The 25,980-nt window shown below is 44.0% G+C and overlaps 1 protein-coding gene across 1 annotated transcript in view; it reads left to right on the top strand.

The window, feature by feature from the left end:
* Positions 1 to 25,980, top strand: part of LOC137300332 (collagen alpha-1(II) chain-like) — a 58,676-nt gene that overhangs the window by 19,901 nt on the left and 12,795 nt on the right. Inside the window, exons 14-27 of the mRNA XM_067969417.1 lie at positions 2,098 to 2,151; positions 4,421 to 4,474; positions 5,488 to 5,595; positions 6,925 to 6,978; positions 7,138 to 7,191; positions 7,287 to 7,340; positions 9,324 to 9,377; positions 9,494 to 9,547; positions 11,375 to 11,428; positions 15,406 to 15,459; positions 15,555 to 15,608; positions 18,594 to 18,647; positions 21,609 to 21,662; positions 22,346 to 22,363. Coding sequence (XP_067825518.1) covers positions 2,098 to 2,151; positions 4,421 to 4,474; positions 5,488 to 5,595; positions 6,925 to 6,978; positions 7,138 to 7,191; positions 7,287 to 7,340; positions 9,324 to 9,377; positions 9,494 to 9,547; positions 11,375 to 11,428; positions 15,406 to 15,459; positions 15,555 to 15,608; positions 18,594 to 18,647; positions 21,609 to 21,662; positions 22,346 to 22,363 — 774 coding nt within the window. The remainder of the gene's footprint in view (positions 1 to 2,097; positions 2,152 to 4,420; positions 4,475 to 5,487; positions 5,596 to 6,924; positions 6,979 to 7,137; positions 7,192 to 7,286; positions 7,341 to 9,323; positions 9,378 to 9,493; positions 9,548 to 11,374; positions 11,429 to 15,405; positions 15,460 to 15,554; positions 15,609 to 18,593; positions 18,648 to 21,608; positions 21,663 to 22,345; positions 22,364 to 25,980) is intronic.

The raw sequence follows: 25,980 nt of genomic DNA, 5'->3' as shown, positions 1-25,980 counted from the left end.
TTACTGGAGGAACACACTAACAATTTGCTTTAGTGTCTACTTAGTTCTATTGGAATATATTAAATCTTTAGGACCCTAATTGATCTGTTGTGGCATTATAGTCAGGGAGTCAGGACTCAGTGCAGTCGAGGAGTGGAGGATAATTGAACCAGGGTTGAGGTAGGACTGCGAAATGGGGGGATGGGTTGAGAATAAGGTACAGCTTGAAGGTAAAATGGGGTATGGTGGGAGGGGCATAATGGGGTGATAGGGAAATGGTCCAGTGGGGTTGGGGTGGGGTAGAGGCTGGTGGGATGGAAGGGGAATGTAGAGCTGTGTTGGAGGGTGGAGGACTGCAGAGGAGGAAAGTTAGTGATCTGTGGGGTGGGAGGGTGTTGGCGGAGAAAAACATGTGTTGTCAGAGGATGTCAGAGCAGGATTCTGGGCTAAAGGAAGCAGATGCACTGGTGGAACCAAAGACAAAAGTGTATTAAGGAGGAGGGGAAGGTTCGAGGGGGAGAGGGGATGGTGAGAGATGGGGATGAGAACAGGGAGTGATGGGAAGGAGACATGGAAGAGGATGGAGCAGTCAAAAATAAAAATGCAACTGAAGAAAATGAATTAAATAAAGATGGAAGATTTAAAGCATCCATACATGGAATGGAGAGAAACAATATGAAGTAAATTAATTAAGGTAGACAATGGTGGGGAAAAAAGAATTAAATAAATTGAGGAGAAAGTTGATAAAATTGACTGCAAATATGGAGTTAATCAACTGAAAGACCCTTACAATATTTAAGACCCAGGTTTCAGTCAACAAAATTTATATAATAAAGATTGGGACTTCACTGGGGAAAATGAATTAAATATGAGCGGCTGGCCTGAAGGACCCATGGGGGAGGTGGAGAGGGACACTGGTACACAGAGCTGGTCGACCGATCATCCGGAAACTGGGTAGAGGGTGACAGGAGCATTGTTGGTCAATCGGAGGTGCCAGTGGATTAAGGACCTGCAGGGGAGACAGAAAGTGACACGGTGCGGGGGAGGGAGGGGAGAGTGGGCCGGCTGACTGGTTGGCGGTGGACGGTAACGTGCCACGGATCAAATGGAGCAGGAAGCCGCTGTCACACGACGAGAACCAGTCCATGATGAGTTGAAGGAGGGAGCAGAGGGCCAGACCAGGCTCTGACTGGGAGCTGTGACAGTCAGAATAGACAGTCTCTGGGGCTTGTGATTGTTTCCAATGGGGGGGATGAAGTGAATAATTGGCTTTGGGCAGGTGAACATGTCAGCGTGTGATCTAGTCATAGTCAAAGTAGGTCTGTGGAATTTGCTGCCCCAGGAAGCTGTGGAAGCTACATCATTAAATAAATTTAAAACAGAAATAGACAGTTTCCTAGAAGTAAAGGGAATTAGGGGTTACGGGGAGCGGGCAGGAAATTGGACATGAATTTAGATTTGAGGCTAGGATCAGATCAGCCATGATCTTATTGAATGGCGGAGCAGGCTCGAGGGGCCGATTGGCCTACTCCTGCTCCTATTTCTTATGTTCTTATGACAGCGATGGAAAGGTCCTTAAATATTAAAAACATTATTTTACAGACTTGAAATTATTACAATGGAGTGAATTGTTTTTGGGATGCTTTTTAGGACTACTGACGGTTACATAGCTCGGCAGCATTTGCTTAAGTCAGAGTACAGATGGTTGTTTGTTTTACAAATTAAAGCGAAAGGGCTTTCAGATGCATTCCAATTTGGAAATGGAGAGCACTCCATGAAAATTATTTCATCTCTTGAGCTCAGTTTTACCAATTATTGGCAGAATCAAGATTTGAAAACCGACCAGTACAATCACTTCTTCTGTGTGGGATACCTGGCTGGGTGAATGTGACGGACAATGTGTGACACCCTTGACATTGAAAACTCCTATCACAGTGCCACCTCCAAGCATAACTAGTACTACAATGTTTAACAATGGGGACAAGATGACCGTAGAGCTTTAGATGAAAATCATCTCACGTACCGATTTTAATATACCATAGATAATAGCTGCAGACTAAAAATGTATCCAATTCCATGTACTTTATCTAACCATTCATTCTTTGTTTTTATTGCCAGGGTGAATCTGGACCTGTCGGAATACCTGGACCTCAGGGTGTCATAGGACCCGAGGTTGGGAGGAACAGACACTTTTTGTAGCTAAAATCATTGTTTTAGTCCAATACGTAGTTCACAAAAAGGTTTAGTGCAACATTCTTAATCGTTGGAGGGAGTGCTTTCACTTGTTTTTTAAATGGAATGCAAAACAATTACAAATTACCGTTGAATAACTTAAATTGCCCATTTGAAGAAATCCACAGTTTTTGGGTGCTGGGCAGAAACATCTTTGGTGCACTGAGTCTTAACTTCAATAAAATAGAGATGTAGAGGGGAAGAAGATTATATTGGACAGCGTGTTTGAGATGTTATCTTCAAAGCATTTGTCACTTTGAAAGATTCCCGCAACGTTGCAGAATTCTGTACCGGTTCAAAAAGGTCAGAAGCGCATGAGCCTGAGGCAGTCTCAATACAGGCTCCCGTACACAAAAATCAATTTAGCAATGCAGCTGCTGTGACTCTCCTGTATGCTGTTCCTATATGCTCTTCTCCTTGTATCTCCAATTTGTTAAAGTTAAGACACATTGCACTAATCTTCAAATCTAAGTTGTTCCTGTCCTTAGCTCCTTCTGTCTTCCATTCCCCTTACAATCTACAGTCGATTAAAGCCCAGGATTTGCGTCATTAAACTACAACTTCTTAATTTGTTTCACCTTCTCTTCTGGTTGTTTTCAAATTTAGTCATGTACTCTACTTTGGTTCTTGAATCTTCACCTAGATTTGTCAATTCTAAAAAAGCTTTCAAAAGTGCGGGATAGAGTACGAAGGATACTTTTCCTCATCCTTGCCCCTGGGAATGCTCAGTTCCCCCAGATGCAAAGGTCAGGAAAAAGGAGCAGAGATCCCGATGGCCTGGGTCCTGCTCCTTTAAGGCTGCTCAAGGATTCCTGGGACTTTCCTGGGGTGAAATAGGGCGGAGCTAGGCCTTCACATGCAGAAGGTGCAGGCCCGAGAGAGTGATTCTCTGAGGTGGGAGTGGTGTCCCCTGCTTCCTGCCTCATTCTCTGAGGTGGGAGTGGTGTCCCCTGCTTCCTGCCTCATTCTCTGAGATGGGAGTGGTGTCCCCTGCTTCCTGCCTCATTCTCTGAGGTGGGAGTGGTGTCCCCTGTTTCCTGCCTCGTTCTCTGAGGTGGGAGTGGTGTCCCCTGCTTCCTGCCTCATTCTCTGAGGTGGGAGTGGTGTCCCCTGTTTCCTGCCTCATTCTCTGAAGTGGGAGTGGTGTCCCCTGTTTCCTGCCTCGTTCTCTGAGGTGGGAGTGGTGTCCCCTGTTTCCTGCCTCATTCTCTGAAGTGGGAGTGGTGTCCCCTGCTTCCTGCCTCATTCTCTGAGGTGGGAGTGGTGTCCCCTGTTTCCTGCCTCATTCTCTGAAGTGGGAGTGGTGTCCCCTGTTTCCTGCCTCATTCTCTGAAGTGGGAGTGGTGTCCCCTGCTTCCTGCCTCATTCTCTGAGGTGGGAGTGGTGTCCCCTGCTTCCTGCCTCATTCTCTGAGGTGGGAGTGGTGTCCCCTGCTTCCTGCCTCATTCTCTGAGGTGGGAGTGGTGTCCCCTGTTTCCTGCCTCATTCTCTGAGGTGGGAGTGGTGTCCCCTGCTTCCTGCCTCGTTCCCTGATTTGTTTGTTGGCTGGAAGATGGAGGATGTGCAGGGTCCCAGGGGAAAGCTGAAGAATGGCAGGTGAGGATTCGTAACCCATGCAGAATTTTCAGGTGCAGTCAGGATCTGCAGACCTCCTATCAGCAGCCAGAGGGTGCTGATCCCCAAGCTCTGAGAAGCCTGTTGCTGCCCCAAATTGTTCCTACCCTGCCCCCCAGGCCATTAAAATGGTTCAGCACAGAAAATCCAGGGGATCTCAGTGCTGGACAGGTGCAGCATACTACAGGTGCACTACTCCTGTCTAGCACCAGGGTCGGGTGGGTGGGTGGGGAAGGAAAATCATCTGTGAGATGTTATCATAGTAAGCCAATGGTTTTGTCTCGACTTTGAATTAGATTGTGCTGCTGTGACAGTTTGAGAAGAATAATTACTGACCTGTGGCATAACCTGTTTTACTGAAATTGAAATGTCGCTTCTTTTTGCCTAGAGGCAACACCTGCCCCAGGTGTGCTCCAAGAATAAAGTGTGGTAGAGTAGGTCTCCAAAGAGTTTTTTTCATATACAAGTGATCAGACTTCAGCTAGATAACTTGTTTAATGCTTGTTTCACAGTATATGAATGAAATTTGCTTTTACAAAAGCATAACAGCTCAAACCATGTCACGTGAGTCTAAAGTTTTTTTTAAAAACACTAGGGGTTACCCAGTGAAAAAGGAAAAGTAGGAGAGCTCGGCAGTCCTGGACCAGTTGTAAGTATTTATTGTGATTAAGAAAGTAAAAATGTATCCAAATTGGAACAGTTGCCAAAGCAGTTAATTTTTATTCATCTTATTTTGAGTTTTTGTAACTGGCGTCAGTAAAAGATGTGGGGTTAAAGATCATGTGGGCCCGTTTCTGGGTCCAGAATTAGCACTGTGCAAACAGCCGCACCCCTGTCGGGAGGCCTGAGGCCAGCCCAAAATTGGACCTCGGGACTCATTTTAATAAGTTTGGCGAACTGTCCGCACATGTCACGCCTCCACAGGCAGCTCACCCATCTCCAAAATGGCTGACAGTGGTCCTAGGGTAAGTGCCGGGAGGAAGCCGTCAGCGGAAGATGGGGAGGACAGTGAGAGGGGGGCGATTGCAGCTGACAACGGTAGTCAGGAGTGTTGTGGAGCTAAGAGAAGCATACCTGTTCCTTCTGATGCCACATGAATTTTTTTTAGAAGTGTTACTTACATTTTGGGTGGTGGCCACTTACTAGGCCACATCCATGCCTGATAAGCCTGAGCAGAGCAGGCCTGATGCCTGCTCCACTCAAGGCAGGCCGATTTCCCTGAGGGGTGCTAAAACAGGTATTAGGTCTCTCATTAACATATACCTGAAAAAATGGCCTGACCCAATTTCCAGTTGGACGCTTTTGAGGCTTGGGGCTCCAATTCCTATCCCATGATTCCTTCATGCAACAGACTTAAACTGTTGCATTCTGAAACTGGTATATTACCAATTGTAGAATCAATTATATAGTCAGCTGTTTTAAACTGAAACATTTTTAACATGGACCCCACACTTCGCAAACATGTAGACCTAGATACGTGAGTTGGTCTGGAATGGATAAATGTTTATTTGTGAATCTTATTCACTTATGTTTGAACTGCAAGTCATATATCACTTTGGGAAATGTAACATGAATGTTGTACTAATTTACTGTTAATGTTGCAAAATGACTGCTTTCCTACATATTTCCTACTAACCTGTTGAGTAAAATTATTTGACACAGGGTCCACCAGGTCCTGTGGGAACCGAAGGTTTACCAGGATCTCAAGGTGAAATTGGACTTCAGGGAATGAAGGGTGAAAGAGGCCACGAGGAAGATACAGGACCTGTGGTGAGTTACTTGCCTTTAAGTTTTCTTGCTTTACTAGGACACAGCAGGATATGACAACTTCATGGAAATTATTGAAGCAATGGTCTTTTTATTTAAAACCTTCACATGGTTTCAGTTCTTACTACTTAGGTTAAAAGAGCATACTACTGGAATGCAATTCTTATCTTTTGGTGTTTAATTAGATTCTGTGGATTCTTTATATCTTTTAAAGCTTAGACTGCTAGCAAATCCAGGGAAATACCAATGTCCCTGAGCTGACTATTTTTCACTACACATACTGTGATACTGAAATAGAACTTGATATTACAGCATTAAAGCTATTCAACTGTCAGGGTACTTTTATAACTGTAATTACATGTCTATAACTGAAATATATATATATATATATATATATATATGTATAAAATTAAATGTATTATTTCTGCTTTCCACCTATTCTCGCTTCCTCTCTATTCTGTCTTTGTCCCATTTTAATTATTTCAATTTTGCTTTATTTCTGTCTAATATGATAAACACTTAACTGGTTTCATCTGCTTCCTGGTCCCATCATCCGTTTTGGAGGTTAATGATTTATTGAAAAAAAATTGGCCTTGGGCTGAAAACGAGCTCCACTGATTCATTCAGTCGAGGCCTAGGATTCTGAAGATTGGGCAAGTCTTAAGCTTAATCTTTTATGTGATTTTTTTTCAGCATCACTTACAACAGTTACTACTGGACAATGATAGTCTGTGTAAAAAATATTCTTCTAAACGTCCCTTCATTATTTTAATGATTTTAAATGTATGCATTCTAGTTACTGACTCACCGACTAGTGGAAATAGTTTTTCTCGATTTATTTTGTCAATCCTTTTCATAATATTGAGTGCATCTATTAGTTCACCCCCTATATTTCTTTTCTTTAATGAAATGAGACCAGTTTTTCGAGTCTTTCCTCATAATGAAAGCCTCATCCTTCGTTCATCTTAGTGAATCTCTTCTACACCCTCTCCATGGCCTTGACATCCTTCCTAAGATAAACTAAATACATCAAATTTTCAGAATAAATACAATTATTTTATTTTACATCTGTACTGAACAATTTATAATCGTTTTGAGTGAAGAGTGATTACAAAATAAATTCTAGTGTGTTCACCCATTTGATCAGATATGCAATAAACTTGGTAAGTAGTTTGCAAAGTAGTGTTTAGTATTGTATTCTGTTCTTTAAGCAAAAATTGTGTTAATTTAGTTTCAGTAGTTTAACACTAAGTCATGTGCACGATCACAAACAAGTCAACAGAAAAAGAGTCAACATCTACCATGATTAAACAATGAAATGTGTATTTTTAGGGACCAGATGGACCAGTTGGAGAAGCAGGCCCACCAGGACAGCCTGGAATGGAGGTTGGTAACAACATTGGAATTCTTGGGCTAGGTCATGGCTGAAAGGAAAAAAAAGTGACATCTCATCAAGATTTAAATATGTTTACATTTTATTTTACAATATTGCTCCTCCCCTTTATTATTAATTTACATTTGGAAATGTATTGTTATTCAAATTAGGGTCCTCTTGGAGAGCAAGGGCCACAGGGTGAAGTTGGACAATCAGGCAGAATGGTAAATATTACTGCTTGTAAATTTAAAATCGAAATTACACATACCATTACTCTACAATATTTAAAATGGTTAATGTGAAATGTTTATATCTTTAGGGTCCAAGAGGTCATCCAGGTTCTGAAGGCAGATTGGGGGTCCATGGAGAAAAGGTGAAGTCAATGCAGAGAACAATTCAACTATTGAGTACATTAATTAATGCCTGAAAATGAACACCATTCATTTTAACAAGACTTCTGAGGCAATATTATCTTCTCAGCACAGTAACACACACCAGTGAGTTGGTGAAAGAATGAGCAGATTTACAATACAAGCAAGAGTTGGTGCTATATCAGTCTCACATTCATTGCAATGCATAGGTCTGCACGTGGCTCATAAAGGTCTGCACTTTACATACACTTTATAATTTATAGAACTTCCACTGGAGCTGTATCACCTGTGGGATAACCTCTGCTTGGCCCCTCCAGATGGTAGGGCACTAAATGTCCCCATTAAAATTAAAGCTATGAAAGGAATCATTCCACCTTGGGGAAGGGAAGGGCTGGAAACAGAGGCTCTGAAAATCTGCAATCCCACTCCACCACTGTAACTGTGGCAAAGCAGAATGGTCACCCACTGGCCCAAGCGCCCCCTGACCCATATGGAATTCCAATGATCAGAAAATATGAGTAAAATGGGAAGGTTTCAGTGCCAGAATTGCACAGCTGGGGCGTCCACTAGGAAGGATAGAAAAAGTTGTGTCGGCCAGCCCTTGGGCATAAGTACCGACAGGTCCTGCTCAATAAACTTTGAGTTGCAATGAATCGGTCCTTTTCCAAGAAGGCCACTTTCCTTAAGGCAGCTGATCGCTCCGCGGCTGGCTGCCGTAAGGAAATTGGCCTCTCCTAATTTGGTGGGCCACCTGGCAGGTATTGTACGCCTGCTTCGTATGCACCAGAGACGGAGCTGGCAGGAATTCCACTGTATAGTGTCATCCCATCAGTCTTGCCTCCTTCTCTTACATCAGCAGCAAAGGGAGCAGATGCAAGAATTGCCTACCACCCACTCGTCCCTCAAGAAAATACTGGCACATCTGAAACCGGGCCCTGAACTGGCAGAAACAGGTCCCACCCTAATTTCCACCGTTTTTAGCCTCCCTGCCCTGATAACAGCCCCAGTGTGCTAAACCCCTCCAGCTTGACTGTGTCACTCCACTACAGATGTGTCTCCTCTTGGCTGAACAAAAAAGGACATTTACACTGATTATGGAGAGGTCTGTGGGAGAAGAGTGTGTGATGCACACTCCATTCCACCAGTGAAAAAGACTGCCTAACCGATGAGCTATAAAGTAGGTGGAATAAATTGACTATCTTGTGTTACTGTATTGTTTTAAATACCACAAGTAAAGATGTAAATGTGTAAAACTAATACAAATGTAATTAAAATATTGGGCAACATCGTTAAAATCCTTTGTGATGTAATGAGAAAGTTGTTACGGCTTCATGAAGAAATTCATTTGAAAGAATAACGACGCCATTCAATAATATGTGTGATTATAAAGGCAGGAATCACACTTGTAAATGCAGGGTTAAAATGCAGGACATTTTCACTGGGTGGATCAGGGTCATTCAGTTGATTCCCTGCCTGCTACTATATGAAAGCCTGTGAGGCACTAGGGAAAATGTATAGAGAATTGATGGATGGTTAATTTGTGACATCAATCCAGTTGTGAATAATGTACTTCAAGCAGGTTCAGTAACATCAGGATTGCTAAGGGCTACTTAACAGTAGTACTCGAGACCCAAAAAAATAAGAATCATTATTTTGTGGGATGGTAAATATTGCCCGGGGTTATGTGGTGTGTTAACATGCAGCAGTTGTTGGAATTGCTGTGTTCTAGGATGTTGCTGAGCAGAAATTAGTCTGTAAATCCAAATGGAAAAGTTGATAACCAAAGACAGAAGCCAAGACAGTTATAAATATCCGAGACAGTTACAAATATCCAGTACAATATTAGGTCGTCCAGCAAGCTGAAGAGAAAAGTAGGTTAACCTTCAAGGTGTAGCTCGTCCTCAGAACGTAACATCTAATGTATATGAGCAACTGCAGTTAACATATAGAGTGATGCTGAATAGAAGTTTTTTTTTAATTTTAAGGGAGATAATGGGATTGATGGAAATCCAGGAGACCCAGGAAATTCAGGAAGGGTGGTATGTACCCAAAAGCCATTTGAAAATTGCTTCCACTTTGAAACAGATTGCAATTCCATTGTCAAAAATGTTATAAAATTAGAAAATTTATGGGAATATTCTCTTCTGTCTTCTAGGGGAGGAGAGGAAAAGCAGGATCAAGAGGACTAAGAGGGAAAAAAGGCTTAAAGGTAAGAATGGGGTCCATTATACCATATAACTTATTCAGCATTCGTGCCCTGTCCTACTTGCGCTGATCTTTTTTTCAGCAGATCTGGGGCAAGCAGGGACGGAAAGCTGCTCCCTGACATTTACCAGGAGCAGGTCCCATCAGGCCAGACTGCATCCACCCATATGTATTGTAGATGACGGAAACGGGGGGCATGATTTTAACCCTGAGCCGGGAAGGGGGCGGGGGCGGTCAAATTGCGGACAGGAAGCCCGAAAGTATGGGTTTCCCGGCTGTCCTTACGATTTTGACGGGGGAGCAGCCAGGGAGAGGGCCAGCCAGGGAGAGGACGTGTTCAGGTAAATCTTCATGTAAGTCTTTGATTGTACGAATGGGCGGTGGGGGGGGGGGAAATGCATGGAGCATGGGTGGGCACCAGTGGGCATGGGGGTTGCAGGGGGGGGAAAGTCAGTCATGGGGGGGAGGATCAGGGGTCAGTCACAGGGCAGGAGGGTGTCGGGATCGGGGGGTCATCGCGGGGGTCCGCAATTTTTTGGGGGGTCGGGGGTCATTGCCGGGATCCGCGATCATTGCCCGGGGTGGGGGTTCCTCAATCATTGTGGGGTCATTGCAGGTGGGCTTGCCCAACATGGAGGAAGCACTCCTGCTCCTCCGGGCCCACAAGCTGTGCCAGAAAGGCACTTCCCTGCAGTGTCGGGCCTTCTCGCCTCCTTTCACGTGGCGTGTAGGAGAAGGCCCGGGATTCCCGGCCCCCAGGGGTTGAAATTGCAAATTCTGCAAAAATGGAGGCCCGCAGCCTCCTTGAAAGGTTTTAGTCACCAACCTGCCTCCTGGGAGCGGGTTGGTCACCCATCCCTCATCCCGACCCGGTGAAAACCGGAAATGGGCTGGTTGGGGGCGGGCCTGAAATGGTTGCGATTTTGAATGCCCCCCCCCGCCCCCAACCCACCCGTTTTTCAATGTTAAAATCATGCCCGGGGTCTCTGTGTTGTGTGTTCTGCATTTTCCAAGTCGGAATCTTGGACATGGATCACCTATTAGCCTCAGGCATCCAGTGATCAGAAGCGAGTGGAGAGGGCCTCAAGGTATCAAAGGCCTGTGCGAACGCTTTCGGATTGTGGCTATGTAGAGGTCACATTACCAAAATTTTAAAGTTAAAAAAATAGTTTTCTTCCTGCGGCTTAATGGCCACAGATATAAACGACAGCAACAACGATTTGCATTTATATGTCACCTTCAAAGTAGTAAAACGTCCCAAGGTGCTTCACAGGAATGTTATCAAGCAAAATTTGACACCAAGCTACTTAAGGACATATTAGGACTTGGTCCAAGAGGTAGGTTTTAAGGAGTGCCTTCAAGGAGGTAGAGAGGCGGATAGATTTAGGGAGGAAATTCCAGAACTTAGGGCCTAGGCAGCCGAAGGCATGGCCACCAATGGTAGAGCAATAAAAATCAGGGATGCGCAAGAGGCCAGAATTGGAGGAGCGCAGAGGTTGTAGGGCTGGAGGAGGTTACAGAGATCGGAAGGGGTGAGGCCCTGAAAGGATTTGAAAACAAGGATGAAAAAATGTGTACAGAAGCTGTCTTACCAGCACCACCATTGTGATTTTAACTATGATCTCTTCTATCCACATGAATGGAAGTGAATTAGTGCATTGAAGGTTTTAACCCTTGACTAGAGTTTTATCTCATCGGAGCTGCATCAGTTAGGTCTCCACATCTTGGGCTTGCTTCACTGTATATGCAATGTGTTAACTTGTTGTGCAAATAAGCCATCACTGTCTTTGCTGATTAAAGAAAACTCTGGGCTAAAATTTCTATATTTTAGGGTCCGAGAGGTAGAACAGGACCTGCAGGGCCACCTGGATCAATTGGACCTCCTGTAAGTCGTACATTTTTAAAACTGAGTCGTTAACGGTTTTCAGACTCTCTGGGGTAGATTTTCACCTTTACCGCCTGGGCCTTGAGCATCGCCTGGGTGGATGGCAGGAAGGAAAATCTAGTGGAGATGATTGCCGTCCCTTACAGAACCTGCCAGATTTTGCGCTCTGTGCTCTGCCCAGGTGACGCTTAATAGCCAAAAATCTACCCCTATAAGAAGTTGTCAGAGTTAGATACGGAGTAATATTTCTGCACCAATACTGACACAAATATTGAAAAGATTAGGCCAGGCAGGTGGCATTGTGCAAACACTCCAGTGGTATATGTTACATTAACAGCCAAACATGACTTCAGTCTCAGCCAATATCAGTCAGCAAAATATCAATAATCAGAAAGTCATTTTAGGGTAAGCCAGCCAGTTTAAGAATACCACAGCACATTGATTTGGTCATTTACATTCTGTTCTGTGAGAGGCTGGTAATACAGGAACATAGGAATAGGAGTGGGCCATTCAGCCCCCCCGAGCCTGCTTCGTCATTCAATTAGATCATGGCTGATCTGTACCTCAACTCAATTTATCCAATTTAACTCCACATGCCTTGATACCCTTACCTAACAAAAATCTATCATTCTCAGTTTTATGATGGGATGTATTTTTGGCCAGTTTCCATGTTGTCCAAGTGACAAATATGACTCGAACACACTACACACATTTACCCTCATTTAAACAAGAAGTTGTACCATTTTAATAACAACTGAATGAATCCAAATCTTCAGTTGTTCCACTAAGTGGAGGGATGTCTCCAAAATTAACTTGCACAATCCCAGAGTTTCACTGTGTCACTAAATTGGACTATCTCGCTCGTGTGGGAATGGAGGACTAGTAACATGACTGACCAGCTGTCTACACCTCCTGCTGTGACAGAAAGATCTGCAGGAAATCCACAAGTTGTTTGCCCAGTTTTCATCTGCATGATTGGTCTCAGACATACGAATTCATATTAAGGGGAAAGAATTGAATTTTTAAAACATTGGTTGACTTGGGGGAAATGCATTCAGTTTACACTGATAAAGTATAAAGCATTTCTGAACATGATCCCACTGTAAATCTTTCAAACTGACAGTATTGCTAATCCACTTGATTTTAGCTTCTGTTGTAAACAGTAAAACAAAAGCAAAATACTGTGGATGCTGGAAGCACTCAGCAGGTCAGGCAGCATCTGTGGAGAGAGAAACAGAGTTAATGGGCCCGATTTTACCAGGGGTGCGGGTTCCCGGCGGATGGGCAAGCGGGCGCGTTGGTAACGCGCCCGGTGAAATTAGTGGGTTTCCCGCGCGATCGCAGCAGGCAACGCACTAATTGGATCCACTTACCTGCTCCTCTGGGTTCCCCGCAGCTGATCTGCGCGTCGGGCGGGCTGCGCATGCGCAGTAAGATCTGTCAGCTGGAGGCGCTCTATTTAAAGGGGCAGTCCTCCACTGACAGATGCTGCAAGAAATAGCAAAGATGACTGCATGGAGCAGCCCAGGGGGACGGCTGCTCCCAGTTTAATGATCCCTCACCCCAGGTATCAATACATGGGGTGAGGACACAGATCTTCCACCCAGCGGGCGGGAGGAAGTGGCCCGCCTCTGCCACCAGGAAGGCCTGGCTCGAGGTGGCAGAGGGGGTCACCCGCGCCACCAACATATCGCCCACCTGCACACAGTGCAGGAGGCGGTCCAATGACCTCAGTAGGTCAGCCACAATGAGTACACGTAGTCTTTCCCCTACACTCCGTCTGCTACATCACTGCCCCCACCCCACATCTCCTTCGGCACTGCCAACACTACTCTGTCACATCACCCCTCATACCCACTCAAACCCCATCCTCATCTTACCTGCACCTACTCACCTCGCCAGTACTCACCCCGCCACTACCACGCAACCCAATCCTCATACAATCTCATGGCTCTATCCCATACTCACCCTCTCGTGCATCTCTCTCACGGCCACCTGCCACCACCTGTGCTGCAGCCACAGGGCATGCATCACATATGTGCAGTATGCAGCGTAAGGCAAACGTGTCGTGAGCATGAAGGGGATGCACAAGGGTGTTTGAGGGTTTGTCATGGTTGTTACTTCTATTGAATTTCAGAACAACTCACATCACACATTATATTGGCACCACTACTGCCATGTCTTCGCGAATCCTGTCCGGTTTGTGCAATAAAGCCCACTCCTGGGTATCACTATGAGGACCCACCACTGATGCCACCCATTGTGTCACTACAGAGTGGGTGTAGGTGTATTTGCAGGGCTCTTCTGCGCAGATGACTGAGAGACATCGGCGATGTCCCCGGTGGCACCCTGGAAGGATGCGGAGGAGAAGTTCGGGAGGGCAGTGGTGACTTTGACACCGACAGGTAGGAAGATGGTGCATGGGCCAGCCAGGAGCAGCTCGGCATGAAAGAGGCTGCAGATGTCCACGGCTACATGTCGAGTGACTCTGAGCCTCCGTGTGCACTGCTGCTCAGAGAGGTCCAGGAGGCTGCGCCTCGGTCTGTGGACCCTGTGGCGAGGGTAGTGCCCTCTGCGACGCATCTCTCTCTGCGGTAGCCCTCCCTCCTGCTGTGCAGGTGGATGTGTCACAGCACTCTGTTGTGGAGCTCCACGTGTCAGAGGTGGACGGCGTGGATGGCGAGGCTGGTGATGCTGTTCGCCCTCTGAGGAGGTCATGACTGCAGCTACGGCGGCCCCCATCCGCAAGATGTACATCTGAGGGGGTCCGCAAGGTAGGTACATGTCTCCGGACCCCGGGGTAAGTGTGCAGGTTGGTGACTTTGTCTGTCAGGAGGAGGGTGGTGGAGGCCAAACTTTGTCCCAAATGACAGAGTGGCCTCCTGCAATGAGTGAGGGTCTCCCCGCCCCCCCCCCCCCACAACCTGTCAAATGGACCCTTGCAGCTGCCACAGGCTGACAGCTGCAACACGTCCATTCCAGCTGGGAGTGTTTCCCCCATTACGGGAAACAGTCCCATGTTGCTCAAAAATCACACACAGTCCCTTAATCTGGTCAGTTAATGACCTGAAATAGCAAAGTAAATAGCGTCAAATGGCATCCCGCTGGCTTTAATTGCCTGCGGGATTCTCACCAGCGGGGGCTGCGCGCATGCCCGCGCGTCAGCGGGGAACCCGGAAGTGGGCGGGATCGAGGCGCGATCCGGTCCCGCTCCTCCATTTCGCAATTTTCGAGGCCCCCCCGCCGAGAACGCACCCGAGAGCGGGTGCTAAAATCGGGCCCAATGTTTCAGTTCAATCACTGACCTGAAATGTTAACTGTGTTTCTCTCTCCACAGATGCTGCCTGACCTGCTGAGTGTTTCCAGCATTTTCTGTTTTTATTTCTGTTATAACCAGTCTCCTAATTCAGCGCTGAAATGTAATATAACAGTTCCCTGTATCTTGCAGCAAAGTAAAATGTAATATTGCCACAGTTCAAGTATGATTTGATCATGAATCAACTGTTCTTGCTCATTACAAAAGTATTCTGAGAACAAAATAAGAAAACCCTTTCCACTACCTCCATAGGGGAAGATTTCCTCTGTGCACTGTGTCGCTCAATTGGAAAATAGTTCTTTATAAACACATTTATAATTTTCCTACACAAAGTGCACAGAAAAAATCTTCCCCCCCTCCCCTTTCCTTTCCAGAATAATATAGGTTGCAGTGTGTTTCAAGGTTGTAATGCATCCTGAGTTGTTGACCGATAGATCACTTAAGCTTTGCTGACACAATTTCGAACATTGTCTCACCTCCTAAATGTGTTACAGCCTTGTAACATGCTCCAACCTCTATGTTATCCTACAGCTAGCAATATTGTAATACCCACAATAGAACAACTGAGTTTAAAAAAGAACAGAATATAAAGATTAATCTTCAGGGGAAAACATGCAAGGAAGCTGGGAATAGTCAAATAAAATACTGTATTATTCCACAGGGAATTCCAGGACTAAGAGGAGAAAAGGGGATTCGCAGGCTGAAAGGGCAAAAGGTAATTGATGTACCATTTACCTGTACAACATTCTGCTTGAACTGTCAGGCATTTTCACTTAACATTACCACAGCTAAGATTTCTCTTTGTTAAAGGGATTGATGGGAGATGCAGGACTTCCAGGACCTCCTGGAGATCAGGGGAAGAAGGTATGTGGAGGACTATTTAAATATTGCTCACAACTAAAATGAGCCTTGTGTATTTTAGTGACAGTTCTCAATTAACCAGCAAAAGTAAAACAGCAGGTTGTCTGTATCTGTAATATTCGATACAGTTTAAGTGCAATGTGCATGGCGCCCCTGATGTTCCAGTTGATAGTCGTAGCCTATACAAACTAGACTGAGTTTGATTCCCAATTTGAGTGGATGTCAGCCAGCGATTGGCATGTACAGTTGTCCTTAGGATCTCTGGATTACAGAGGGCAAAAGTTAATCCCACCTCTCGTTGCTATTCAGTGGTTCCTGCTGGAAAGTGGATGTGTACAAATGAAAGGTGAGTGGAGAATTGTGCTCACTGATGATATCCTCCATGGACAATAGCCTGACAATACTCGCTCAGGCTCTCACATGGAGAATGGCTGAGAAACTTGAGGGCTGTTGGTGCTCATGAAACTAACTATAATAAACTAACTAAAGAAAAAAGGGTGGCATTGCCAAATTTAGAGCCCCCTGGTTATCTGGAAGTATGCAGGGCAAGGTAAAGCAGAAAAAGAAAGCTTATGACTGTCACAGAAAACTAAATACTGCAGAAAGCCTGGAGGAGTATAGAAAGTACAGGGATGACGTAAATAAGAAAAGCAAAGAGAGGGCATGAAAAAAATACGAGCTAGTAAGAGTAAAGAAAACCCAAAGATGTTTGATCAGTACATTAAGAACAAGCTAAGGAAAAGGTGGGACCTATCAGGGATGATAAAGGTAACTTGTGTGTCGAAGCAGAGGATGTGGGTAGGGTTTTAAATGAATATTTTGTCTCCGTATTCACAAAGGAAAGGGATGATCCGGACAAAGTAGTTGAAGAGGAGAGGTGTAAAATATTGGATAAGGTAAACATAACAAGAGAGGAAGTATTAGAGGGACTGGAATCATTGAAAGTTGATAAGTCACCAGGGCCGGATGGATTGTTTCCTAGGCTATTGAAGGAAGCCCGGGAGGAAATAGCGGATGCTCTGAGGATCATTTTCCAATCCTCACTCGTTACAGGGGAGGTACTGGAGGACTGGAAGACTGCAAACGTAGTACCATTGTTTAAAAAGGGTACGAGGGAAAGGCCGAACAATTATAGGCCGGTCAGTCTTACCTCGGTGGTGGGCATACTATTAGAATCAATACTGAGAGATAGGATAAACTGTCACTTGGAAAGGCATGGTTCAATCAGGGATAGTCAGCATGGATTTGTTCAGGGAAGGTCATGCCTTACAAATCTGATTGAATTCTTTGAGGAAGTGACAAGGAGGAATTATGAGGGTAGTGCAGTGGATGTTGTCTACCTGGATTTTAGTAAGGCATTTGACAAGGTCCCACATGGCAGACTGGTCAGAAAGGTAAAAGCCCGTGGGATACAGGGAGATGTGGCGAATTGGATCCAAAATTGGCTCAGTAACAGGAAATAAAGGGTAAAAGTTGATGGATGTCTTTGCGAATGGAAATCCATTTCCAGTGGTGTGCCACAGGGCTCAGTGTTGGGTCCCTTGCTGTTTGTGGTATATATTAATGATTTGGACTTGAATGTAGGGGGCATGATTGGCAAATTTGCAGTCGACACAGAAATTGGCCGTGTTGTTGATAGTGAAGAGGATAGCTGTAGACTCCAACAAGATATCAGTGGATTGGTGGAATGGGCGGAAAAGTGGCAAATGGAGTTCAACCCGGAGAAGTGTGAGTTAATGCACTTAGGGAGGGCAAACAGTAAAAAGGAATACGCAGTAAACGGGAATATATTGATAGGGGTAGAGGAAGTGAGAAACCTTGGAGTGCACGTGCACAGGTCCCTGAAAGTGGCAATACAGGTAGATAAGGTTGTGAAGAAGGCATACGAAATGTTCTCCGTTATTAGCTGAGGTATAGAATACAAAAGCAGGGATGTAATGATGGAACTGTATAAAACGCTGGTAAGGCCACAGCTGGAGTATTGTGCGCAGTTCTGGTCACCACATTACAGGAAGGACGTAATTGGTCTGGAGAGTGCGCAGAGAAGATTTACAAGAATGTTGCCAGGGCTTGAAAATTGCAGCTACGAGGAGAGATTGGATAGACTGGGGTTGTTTTCCTTGGAGCAGAGGAGGCTGAGGGGAGACTTGATTGAGTGTACAAAATTATGAGGGGCCTAGATAGAGTAGACAGGAAGTACCTGTTTCCCCTAGCGGAGAGTTCAAGAACTAGAGTTCATAGATTTAAGCTGATTGGCGGAAGGATTAGAGGGGACATGAGGAAAAACTTTTTTACCCAGAGGTTGGTGGGTGTATGGAATTTGCTGCCCGAATTGGTGGTAGAGGCAGGGACCCTCAACTCTTTTATAAAGTACCTGGACCTGCACCTAAAGTGCTGTAAGCTGCAGGGCTACGGACCGGTGCTGGAAGGTAGGATTAGAATGGGCACCTGGTTGTTCTTCAAGCCGGCGCGGACACGATGGGCCAAATGGCCGCCTTCTGTGCTATGCCTTTTCTATGGCTCTCTGGTTCTACAATGAAGGTTTTTGTTATTAGCACTTTCGAACGGCTTAGTTCAGATTTCGCTGGGACTGTATTGCTTTCAGTTGGTCCGATGCAGCAAATGGCATTAATAAAAATATAAACAGCATAATTGTTATACATAGAGTCGACAGAGCAATTTCAAAATTGGTATATATTTTGATTAAGTTCATATTAGCCAAAGCGTTTTGCTTATTCTCAAACACGGCAGGCATCCAAATTAAGTAAATACTGTTTTATTTAAATTAAGTTAAAAGCTACCCTTAAAAGCAGATAGATGCACATATATTGATTATTATCACCAGCAAAAACTTCTAGGCTCATAAATTTGTAAAAATAAAATGTCCTAAGATATTTAATCTTAATGGTGAAATTGTAAGGTGATGTGTAAAAGCAAGTACTCAAAAGGATTGCAGTCTGAATACATTTTTGTGTCTCATTGTTTAAGGGGAAACCAGGATTTCAAGGTTTACCAGGATTGCCAGGCCATAAGGGTGAGCAGGTAAATACCACAACCCTAAATACAACTGTCCTGTAAAATATAAACGACAGGGTGCATTCTGTACAAAAGAGGTCTGAGTGGCAGATTGTCGTGTTTTTGGGTTTGTCAATATAACTATATTTTTCTTAAAATGGCTTCACCAGCCACTTGCACATGTGGACCTCATATACCCTGCAATCTGGAGTGTGCCATTTCTGTCCAATATCTAGGTAAATAATAGCAAGACACCGGGATCATAACAGAGCACCCTCACTCTGTACACCACCTGCTGGAATGTATCATGTCCTGCCACCTGATAATGTTCTCATCCAACGGTGAACTGGATACACACAGAAATGAGATGCAGGCTTTAAAGCAACAAGTAATTTTATTTACACAAGTTAGATGAAAAAATAGTTAACAGTATAACTCAGTAAAATGGATATTTCTCTACGTTCATCAACACACAACAATAATAAGGACAAAACTTGCCTTTTTAAACATATAGGGTAATTTTAACCTAATCTGCCCGGTGGGAGTCTGACAGAATCGGATTGGGCACTCATTTTACACCCCGCCTTATTTTACTTTCTGTTGACTTCAATGGAAAGTAAAATCAAGGCAGAGTGTAAAGTGGGTGCCAATCCAATCCTGTCAGACTCCTGTTGGGTGGGTTAGGTTAAAATAACCTCTATTGTCTCAAAACAGAAGTTTACTTTACATGGCCACAATCTAGCCAAGCTTTCTTTTTCTAAGCTGGGATTCACTTTTGAAACACAGATAGCCCTTTGGCTGTTGGTTGTGAGATTCATTCACCGACTGCTGATTTAAAACTGACTCCCAATATAATTCTGCGAGAGGAGGGCCATGACCATGAGCTGTCAGTCTTTTGAGGATTTCAGCTCATCTTTTCTACCTACTTCAAACCGACTTCTCAAAAGAGCTCAGAAATAGCTGTCACTCAAAGTCACTATCTCAAACTGGAGCCGAGCCTTTGATCTGTGTCCAGGTGACTTGCAATCATCTTGACACAAAAGCAGCAGATAATATGCCTCCCATGATTTCATTATAGCAAATCACCATTCATCAATATTAAATGAAGCTAATCTCTGACAACGGCCCAAGATTTTAGTCATTGAAAGTGATAGCTCTGTCCAGTTGACACCTTGAATTTACTACTGCCCTTATCAATTCACATTTATTACAGATGCTGCAGCAAGCTCGTTTAGAACTGAACTAATATGTTTCCCTTGGGGAAATCTCCTAACTCTTGCTACATGGCTCACTGTACACTCCTTCTTTCTTTCTTCTCCCCTGTTTTTAAATGTCTTTCGACATCTTCTATATTGAAGACATCAAATAAATGCTGGTTGTTGTCTTCTGGAAATACTGGAGCTTGGTATGGGGAATGTGGGTTTAATCGTGGTAATTCTTATGGGTATCTATGATATACATTGATGCATTTTAATATCTGTGTTCTAAATGATGCTGATGACATATTAATTTGTTTCCTGCAAAACAAAATGTCCATAACATATGATTCAAATAGCTCAGAATCTTGAAACTAATCTTTGTTGTTAAACTGAGTTGTGTTTCTATCTATTGAATTTTTCCAATGGAAAGTATCATCAAAGGAACAGGTCCTGGAAAGAACATTGATGATTATCTTGATGAAAGTTCAAGATAAACAACAACAGCATGTGACAATTCCCTCGCATTTGACCTCCAGTATTTCAGCTGATGCTCTTTTATCGTAAATTCATATTCTGACTTTTGGCAAACTTTTGTTTTGTTTCCTGTTAGCTCACAGAACAAATTTTCGGTTGACTGAGGAATGGAGTGTTGAAAAGCTTTACACTGTAATGAAAATGTTTGCACTGCAACTGCATTATTCAGCCAGAAGAGGACAGCCTCTGGCAGTATAGAACAGAGCTGTTCTATTTTCTGTAACTGAAGGACTTGCATCACATTCCATGACTGAGTAGCAGATCACATCTGGATTGGTTTTCAGTTGTAGATAACTGCATAATCTACCATAGATTCGAGGTATTTACTGAAATTCGGCTGATGATGAATGGAAAACAGGAAGAGTATAGAACTTGGAGTCTACAAATTTAATTAGTTAATGATCTGCAGACTGAATTCTCTGGTCTGATCATCTATCATCCATTAGATTGATAAGGAGTGCAATCAATTGCTTGCATTAATTAAAGCTTCAGATTAACTAATTTATTTCACAATACTGTGTTATTAACCTTGTTGAAGCTTTCGTCAAATGCAGGAACACTGCATCAACTAATATCCTACTGTCCAGGAACTTCAGAATTTCACCACAACAGTAAATTAATGTGGTTTAAGTAGAATACTTTAGAATAAGAGGGAAAATCCTCAGTGTCTAAGTACATATCTAATGTTCCACCCCAATTACAGACAGAACAGATAGAAATGGGTCTGAAATTGTTGAGTCTCAGACACATACAAGGCAGCACTGGGGGCAAAATATTGATATGGCATGGAACAGCCTGGAATGTGTAAACATTTGTGTTCCGTTGTTCATTGTTCTCTTATCTGGAATAGAAACTCGTTAATAAGAACAGGGTCTGGATTTCAACAGCACAAGGAGCAATATAATTCCCATGTGTTTGCAATTCCCAAAAAATGCAAAAACGTTCCCCATCTGTTAGAGTTTTTTTATTTTGTATAAATGTTTCATTCAATCCTCTTTATTCTTTTATTGTATCTTCAAAGTGGGAGTAAAAATCGTGGAATTTGTAATATATTTGAAAACTAATATTACTCAACACTACTGGATAAAATGGACAACCAAGAATATAACATTAGAACAGAGATATTGTTTTTAATTTATTCACTTGCAGTCAATATCTAACTTGTGCTTGGCTGATTTTTACAGATTTGACCATGATGTCAGACCCATGCATTGCATGAGTAACACAAAGTGATTTAATTTGTTTATGATGACAGGGTGACATTGGCTGGCCTGGTGATGAAGGAATGGAAGGATTGCCAGGAGTGCCGGTAAATGGTGCTAACGTTAATTAGTATTGCCATTGTATTTCAATAAAGCTTTAAATTGTTTGTTGCATTTTAATCCTCAAGCTGAACTACCTGTCCAAACTTTAAATATTGTTAAAAACTGACTCATTTGGTGAATGTACCATCCAGAGCAAGATTGAAGCTTCAATCCATGCTTGGTGCTTGGCCAGCAGCCTTCAGCTGGGGTTGTCGTACAGGTGGTACAACGAGCCTCTGGACCTCAGGGTGGGGGAATGGAAAAAAAACAGCCAATGGTTGTGTTTATAATTGTCATCCATTGCTGCTGGAAAGTGTTCATGGGTGGTCATCATCTGAGGACAGGAACAGGCTCGATTGTGATGCCTCCACAGTTGAACAGCCTGCCAACACTGTTGTGGCCCATACGAGAAGAATGGCCAATCTGGTGAGGTACTGGAGGCTAAGTCATTGTGGAACTGTACCCCAGTAGATCAGCAACTTCAGAGAAGGAGATAATTAAGTGGGCAGACGATTTTTAACAAGGAAACTAAATGAATAGAAAATGCTTTTTATCTGGTTAATATATTATCTTAGAGGCCAGGTTCCTTTTTTAGAATAGAAAGAAGCATCTGTGAATATTATTTCTTCAAGTAACACTATTTTACTTCATGAAAATAAAACTGGTGCTGTTTTGTGCTTCATTGCAGGGTTACTTAGGACCAAAGGTAAGCAGTTTCCTACCAATTCAGTGAGTGTATAAATGTGTCTAGGTACAAGTTAGACTGTTTAAGAATTAAAAAGCACACCAAGGTTAAAAGCATTTCAAAGGTTTATCAAGATCAAGTAAACATAGCTCACAAAACTCAGACTACAGAAAAGGAATGTCAGTGGTATGTGTTGTGGAATTGCTCTGTATGATATTAGTAGTGATTACATTATTGTGTTTGTATGACATTCCTCTGCCCACTATTTTAGCCAAGGTGTTAACTCATTTAAAACAAACATGTACATGACTTTCGTAAAAAGCAAAGAAATGTCATGTAATTGTGTTATTGATCTTGCACGAAGGGATTTCTACTTAACGACATGTGCAGTAAAGGATACACAAGGAATGTCAGGATGTTCCATGAACATCTGGTTTTCAAGTAATTGATTTGCTCAAATGCAGTCGAGTTGTTGGTTGTTTTACTTTTATATAACTTGGATTGTCTTTCACTGTGTTTTTCTGTGACTATCAAAATTCAATAATTGATGCTACCAACACTTGAGCGACAGGCTTAAACAAACAAAGCATAGCACTTGTGAGCTTCCCTCGTTGTGTGACAAGATTTATTATTTATATTTTTGTTGCCTTAATTGCGGGCTTTAAAGTGGCTTTTGACAAGTCAGGAAACTCTGCGATAAAAGTTTTCAAAATAGCATTTAGGAAGAGGATGTGGCTGCAGTGTGGGAGAGGGGAGAAAATGTTTGAGGGGGCCATCGTAAGAGGTAAGATAGTAGTTTTTATGACAGGAGAAAAATACTGGGTCATTCATACATTCCATGATTCCAGAACAAACTGCCCCGTGGCCCCTTCCCTAAAGGAATTCATCCAGGTTTTCTTTTTCACCTCACCTACCAGGAAACTGTTGTACCTTCCCCCAACCAAGAACCTGCTCTACCTTCCCCCCCCAATCCACCAGAAACCCGCTCCACCTCACCCACCCGACCAGGAACCCGCTCCACCTCACCCACCCGACCAGGAACCCGCTCCACCTCACCCACCCGACCAGGAACCCGCTCCACCTCACCCACCCGACCAGGAACCCGCTCCACCTCACCCACCCGACCAGGAACCCGCTCCACCTCACCCACCCGACCAGGAACCCGCTCCACCTCACCCACCCGACCAGGAACCCGCTCCACCTCACCCACGCGACCAGGAACCCGCTCCACCTCACCCACCCGACCAGGAACCCGCTCCACCTCACCCCCCCCGCCCCCCAAAACCAGGAACCCGCTCCACCTCACCCCCCCCCCCGCCAAAGAACCCGCTCCACCTCACCCCCCCCCGCCCACCAAAACCAGGAACCCGCTCTACCTCCCCACCAGCAATGGGTTCCACCAACCCCAACGAAACCCATTTCACCACCCACACTGTTAACCTGTTGCATAATTCTATAACACTCTTACTAAAAATCATTGCCTAAGTTTACTTTGACACTTGAAACGTGAAACTGCAACTCAATCCTCAAATCCTGTGTTTAACAGAATAAATTTCCTACATCCAAATTTTCCACACCTGTGAAAATCTTAGAGTCCCCTCATACTCTTCCTCTCCAGAGAGTTGGTCCCATGGTAAACAATCTTTCCTCATGACACAGCCCTCATAGTTCAGGATTCAGCCGTGTCGCCCTCCATTGGACTGCCTCCAATAATTGTGGATCTTTTATGTAATGTGGGGACCAAAACTGAACACAACTCTCGACGTGGCCTCACTAAGGCCAAATACAATGTGAGTATGGCCCCCTTTTACTTATAAGTCACAATCCTAGCTACACATCCCGACATTTTATTTGCTTTCTTGACTGCCTACAGGACTGAACCCAGAATTTTAGCAACCCATCTACCAAAACCCCCCAATCTCTCTCCTCTAATGCCTCAAGTACTTTACTTTCGACCTAATGTGGCTTTATATTTGTTTTTAATTCCATCTGCTACTCTCTGCCCATTAACTCAGGTCCCTTTGGGTTACTGCACATGGCTTTGCATTATTAGTCACTGCACCCATCTTGGTGTTATCTGCAAACTTAGAAACCTTGGACAATATTCTTTCCTCTGTCATTTCTAAAAATTATAAAGAACAGTAGCTCCAACACTGACCCCTGTGGGTCTCCACTGGCAACTAGTTTCCATGATGATATCTAGCCACCTACCATCACTCTTGGCAACCTTTCAGCAACATTTTAATCCAGTCTAATACAACCTATCGCATCGGTATGCACCTTGTGAGCAGTCTGTTCTGGACAGTGCCAAATGCTTTCCTGAAATCCAGGTCGATAACATTCAAGTGGATTAAATATTCTGGTAATAGCATTAAGAAGTTTGTCAGTGGAATATTTCTTTCTCAGACAATATGATTTGCCTCCTGTTAGAAACTAAACAGTCTGCAGGCTCTCCTGATGGCTCAAGAAGTTAATCTAATGAGTAGTTGAGCCATATGAATCAGAAAGGTCCTCGGCTCAGTGCTCACTTACTGCTTAGTTAACTGCTCTCAGCTGAGGCAATGGTTAGGGTGCTATCGTTGGCCTTCACACTTAGGTTAGGAGGGAGAAATGAGTTTGAGTTCCTGCTTATAGTTGCTTTGCAACACCAACAACAACTTTCATTTATATAACGCCTTTAACGTCTTAAAACATCCCAAGACGCATCACCGGAGTGTTATCAAACAAAATTTTACACTGAGCCACATAAGGAGGTATTAGGACAGGTGACCAAAAGCTTGGTCAAAGAGGTAGGTTTTAAGGAGCATCTTAAAGGAGAAGAGAGAGGTAGAGAGGTGGAGAGGTATAGGGAGGGAATTCCAGAGCTTCGGGCCTAGGCAGCTGAAAGCACAGCCCCCAACAGTGGAGTGATTAAAATCAGGGATGCACAACAGGCAACCTTTGCTGGAAGAGTGCCTGTGTTTGTGTGCGCCTGTATCTATGCGAGTGTGTCTGATCAATCAATTGGGGATAGGATTGGGTTTGGTTGTGCTGTCCCGACACTGAATAGTTTGCTATTACTCACTATCAAGGCTCACTTGAGGGTGACATGCCAGTGTGGAACCGTACTCCAGTAAGGAATCAATGGGGCTGATTTTTTGTCTTCACCACTGGGCAGGAAATGGGGTGGCAGCACAGCACTTACCAACTATGTTTTCGCCCAGTGGTGAAGACCACCATTTTGGTGAGGGCCTTGAAATGGGCAACCCAGGCGTCCGCCAGAAACAAACAGATGCCTCCATAGCACCCCAATGCAATTTTGAAGTACCAACAGGTGGAGTGTACGCTGAGCATGCTCTGCCCTTTGATACTTGGCGTTGAGCGGCCTAACCTAAAGGGAAGCCACTCCAAAACCCTCACGGGTAAGTTTTAAAATTATTTTTATGGGACAAGGATGCCCATTCCTCCATGCCCTCTTTCCCCTTTTACTTACCATGACTAGCTCAACTCTGCAGAGGAGCTGCTGAATTTCGCACCCTATCAATTGATGAGCTGCCTATTAGTGCTTGTTCATTGCTGGCAGCTCGTCGATTATATTTAAGTGAGGCCCAACCCTGAAAATGGTTCAGGCCACCGACCAGTTCCATTGGGCAGGTGGT

Source organism: Heptranchias perlo, chromosome 31 (genome assembly GCF_035084215.1).
Source record: "Heptranchias perlo isolate sHepPer1 chromosome 31, sHepPer1.hap1, whole genome shotgun sequence".
NCBI classification, from domain to species: Eukaryota; Metazoa; Chordata; class Chondrichthyes; order Hexanchiformes; family Hexanchidae; genus Heptranchias; species Heptranchias perlo.
This window is presented reverse-complemented; position numbering and strand designations above follow the sequence as displayed.